A 4,385-nucleotide genomic window follows, 5' to 3' on the forward strand; every position below is an offset into this window, starting at 1 on the left:
ATTTGGCGAGAAACAAAACATTTATCATGCAACTATAATGCGTTTTGTTTGCCACAAAAGCCGGATAAACCATGAGGTGATAATCTGTCAGTAATATAGGATCATGGGACATAAAGTTAATCATTCCTGTGTGAAGAGCTGTTGCCTATAAACCCATCATAAAATAACATTCCCCTCATAAACACACTGATAACACATCATTATCACAACGGCGGAACAACAAACATTTACTTTATCCAGAAAGCCTTCTCTCAATAACTTGGACAGGCCTATGAGTTATAATCTACACGAAAGAGCTCTTATCAGAAACGTGTCGGTACCGGTCAGTACAGTTTCGGCTTGTGCTTGTTATTGCATGTTTAGTTATGAAAATTACGCAAATCATCTCGAACAGGCCAGCTGTTGTTTGTAACCCGAAATCTCCCGAGTCTGTCAGAGTGCTTCCCAGATCCTCTCTCTGTCTGTCCTTCTGCTTCCTGTTTTCAAGCGAGAAGTCAAAAAAGATTGATTTTTTTGCTGAGTGATATGGAAAAATGCAAAGGACAGCTAAGAGGTTTTTTTTTTTTAAATCAACAGTTTATTAAGTGTCAAATAATATTTTACTAATATAGCAATGGATTTCCTGAGATAAAATTAAACTGTTTTTCAATTTTTAATCAAATAATTCACATATTTGCACGCTCCCTTTCATCATTAAAAAAGACTAAATACTTGTACGAAAATAACATTCTCTTACAGTTTGAATAAATATCTTTTTAATAGGCCTATGTATCAATACACTATAGCTATTATATATACTGTATGAATATCCTGTTTCGTATAAATCTGTATCATACATCATAAGTAGCCTATATAGGCCTATTTATATAACAATATCAAATATCTGTTGCCTTCATAAGCCATCAGCCATCGGGCAGAATGTGGAATACAACAAACGGAGGAAAACACCATCCATCTGAACAGTATAAATAAAAATCATGAGATGAAAAATGTTGACAAGTACAGATTTCGGTGTATGATTAGAACTGAAGAATCATTGATCCATGTCTATTCCGAGTGGTTTATTCCTGCAGATAAACACAAATAAACATGTTATAGATATGAATGCTACATGAATCTGCATACATCATGCAATCATGCAATCTAACTCTGTCAATGCAGATATAATCTGTGGACTATTATTAGCACACTGTAAAAAGTGTTAAAAAAATTGAGTAAATCCGTTGCCTTACAATTATTAAGTAGGCTAAAGAAACGTAATGCTTAATTGAAAAAATTAAGTTATTGGAACTTGAAAATTCCAAATTTCTTATCTTTTTGGATTAAGCAAGAATTTTAAGGCAGCAGGTTTACTAAATTATGTTAAGTAAATAAACGTAATGCTTAATTGAAAAAATTAAGTTATGTGAACTTGACAACTCCACATTACTCAATTTTTTCGATTAAGCACGAAGTTTATTTAGGCTACTTAATAATTTGAAGGCAATGGGTTTACTCAATTTTTTAACTAAATAAACGTAATGCTTAAATGAAAAAAAAAGTTATTTGAACTTGACAATTCCAATTTACTTAATTTTTTCGATTAAGCATGAAGTTTATTTACCTAATAAATTTAAGGCAACAGGTTTACTAAATTTTTTAAGTAAATAAACTTAATGCTTAATTGAAAAAATTAAGTTTTGTGAACTTGACAATTCCACATTACTCAATTTGTTCGATTAAGCATGAAGTTTATTTACTTAATAATTCACTGAAGGCACTGGGTTTCCTCAGTTGTCTGTAAGTGTAGTGCTGTGCCGTGGTTAGCGTACCGCGCAGCAGCCGCAGCAGTCCCCGCAGATGGTGCCGATCAGCCCGTTGATCACCTGGAAAGCGCACAGGCCGATCTGGACCAGGCCGGTAATCAGCAGGATGCAGAACAGGGTCAGGTGCCACGTGATGATGTCCCCGGGGCCCGTGCACACATCCCACATCGTGTGGTTGGACAGGTAGTTTCTGAAGGACATAAAACAGTGTTACATTACGGCTACTGGGTTATTATCTGATTTGATTGTTATTGGAAAATAAACACGTACCCTTCGCTAAATTGGTATTGGGTGAAATTGCTGTTTTCTTCTGTGAAGCACTTGGGTCCGTGATTAATGGCCACACATGAGATAATCACGGAGTAAGTGGCGCCGACAGCTCCGGCCGCGGCAAACAGGATCGAGCTGAACATCTAGATCAAAACAAACCGAAATATGATCAATAAGTTATGACATATGTTTTTATATTGCTTTAACTCATCAGAATAAGTTAAAAAATGTTATTTAAAAAACTTTTTTTTTTAAGTTAGGCTATACAAGATAAAAAAATTGTCAGTTTAATGTAAAATTTAAGTTGAAATGACTTAAATATCCAAGTTGATTGTACTTAAAAATGTAAGGCAGCAAATTTTTTTATATATATATTTTTACCTTAAATGTTACCATAATGTTTGGAACTGTAATTGCATTCATCTTTCTTCTTTAAAACGGTAGCCAGTGTGTTGCAAAAATCGCTTATAAGAGTTAAAAAAAGAAAAAAATGCATATTCTGAATATTTAACCCGGAAAGGCCTTTCTCAGATGGCGGGAATAACGTGGCCATTGTGTGGAAGAATGGCGTGAAAATGTCAATTGTCACATGACTTCTGATCCTCAAGAGAAGAGCGTTCGAGTTAAAGATGAGTTTTCTCACCGCAAACCGTTTTCCACAGCTCTCGTTCCCACAGCATCCACAGCAGTCGTTGTTCTTCAGACCCAGGAAAACCAGCGCTGGGAAGATCATCTAAACAAAGACCATCCCAGTATATTCAGTAAATGTGAGGGTTTTCTACATTTACTCAAAAATCTTAAAATCAAACAAAAAAATAGTGTAACATTTAGCGAAATAAAAACACTTCCTTAAAAGAACTCACGATATTGCACATAACCAGTAAGCCTAAAGAAAATGAGCTCCAAACAGAGCAAATTTAAATCCTCCATAAACCCTTTTTTGAACATAAATTGACACGTTAAATGCATGACATTTCATGTAGAGAAATGAGAACGTCCGAGCGTTCACTCACCAGCACACCGGATCCCAGGATTCCTCCCAGGTAAAAGACCTCGTCTGTGATGTCATCGCTCACATCGGCCACTTTCCCGCCGGGGAAGAACAGGAGGATGTTGCAGAGCACACAGATGATGGCCAGCGGGATGAGCGTGATCCCCAGGCATTTAGCACAGTTTCCAGAACACATGATTCAGAGGGAAGTTTAGTCCAGGACCGGGTGTGTGACGATGGAGTCCTTGTTCGGGTAAGGTGTCCGTGGCTGTGCTTGTGCAGGTGAGTGTGTGTGTGTGTGTGAGGATTTATAGGCACCGGTCTGTAAATGTGTAACTGTGGTGTGTCCTGCTCCTCTATCAGAGCCACACACACTATCAGCACTGAGTCACACCGGCTCCACCTTAGCATGCACAATACTTCATTCACAATACTTCATGACAAAAAAAAAATGACGTGAATGATGCTTTTTCCCATTTTTACCCGGACAGATTTTCAGGTTTTAAATGTTACTTTGACTGCCTGGCTCAATAGCAATTACACATTTTACACAGTAAAAAAAAAAAAAGCGATAACATTTTATTTTACAGTATCCTTGTTACATGTACGTTCCACAGTAATAACAGTAAATTATGCGTAATTACATACAACCAAATCCTAATTTTAAAAAAATTCTTAAATCAAGAAGAATTCAGTAGAGAAGTAAAATGACATAAGAAATTCTATCTTGTTTTCTGATTTAAAAAAGATCAAAAGTTAAAACAAGCAAAATTATCTGCCAATGGGGTAAGAAGAATCATCTTGTTTTTTTATTTTTTTCTTGTTTTCCATTTGAATTACGATTATTTTTCTTGTTTTCCATTTGAATTACGATTATTTTCTTCTTGTTTTCCATTTGAATTACGATTATTTTTTTCTTGTTTTCCATTTGAATTACGATTATTTTTATTACCCCATTGGCAGATAATTTTGCTTGTTTTAAGCAAAAACTCACTTAATTTTTATATATTTTTCTTTCTTTTTTAGAAAACAAGATATTATATCTTATGTCATTTTACTTCTCTAGTATATGCTTCTTGATTTAAGAATTTTTAGAAATTTCGGACAGGAAACAGAAAGGCAAAAAAACTAAGTAAGAAAAACATTTTTTGCAGTGTAATAATTTCACATTAAAAGTGTTACTTAAGTACATTTTAAATCATGTTTTAATAATCATGCTTTAAAGACTGATTTGGTTGACTAACATACTAAATCACATGTAAACTTGGTTATAATTTTAACTGTAGTCTGTTATTTGATATTACAAATAATTCAATATT

The 4,385-nt window shown here is 34.6% G+C and overlaps 1 protein-coding gene across 1 annotated transcript; it reads right to left on the bottom strand.

The window, feature by feature from the left end:
* Nucleotides 1-639: 639 nt before the first annotated feature.
* tm4sf4 (transmembrane 4 L six family member 4) lies at nucleotides 640-3,355 on the bottom strand. The gene is made up of 5 exons (XM_077233721.1): nucleotides 3,089-3,355; nucleotides 2,719-2,808; nucleotides 2,076-2,218; nucleotides 1,812-1,995; nucleotides 640-1,067 (listed from the first exon to the last, which is right to left on the bottom strand). The coding sequence occupies exons 1-5, from the start codon at nucleotides 3,260-3,262 to the stop codon at nucleotides 1,062-1,064; spliced, it is 597 nt and encodes a 198-aa protein (XP_077089836.1). The 5' UTR covers nucleotides 3,263-3,355; the 3' UTR covers nucleotides 640-1,061.
* Nucleotides 3,356-4,385: the final 1,030 nt, after the last annotated feature.

Source organism: Siphateles boraxobius, unplaced genomic scaffold, assembly GCF_051911475.1.
Source record: "Siphateles boraxobius isolate OS27281-9 unplaced genomic scaffold, OSU_SipBor_1 184, whole genome shotgun sequence".
In the NCBI taxonomy this organism is placed as follows: Eukaryota; Metazoa; Chordata; class Actinopteri; order Cypriniformes; family Leuciscidae; genus Siphateles; species Siphateles boraxobius.

Coding starts and splice junctions, on each gene's coding strand:
- tm4sf4 (XM_077233721.1), bottom strand. CDS start 3,262: ATGTGTTCTGGAAACTGTGCTAAATGCCTGGGGATCACGCTCATCCCG. Junction 2,809..3,088: donor TCCTGGGATCCGGTGTGCTG/GTGAGTGAACGC, acceptor GTCTTTGTTTAG/ATGATCTTCCCAGCGCTGGT. Junction 2,219..2,718: donor GCTGTGGAAAACGGTTTGCG/GTGAGAAAACTC, acceptor GTTTTGATCTAG/ATGTTCAGCTCGATCCTGTT.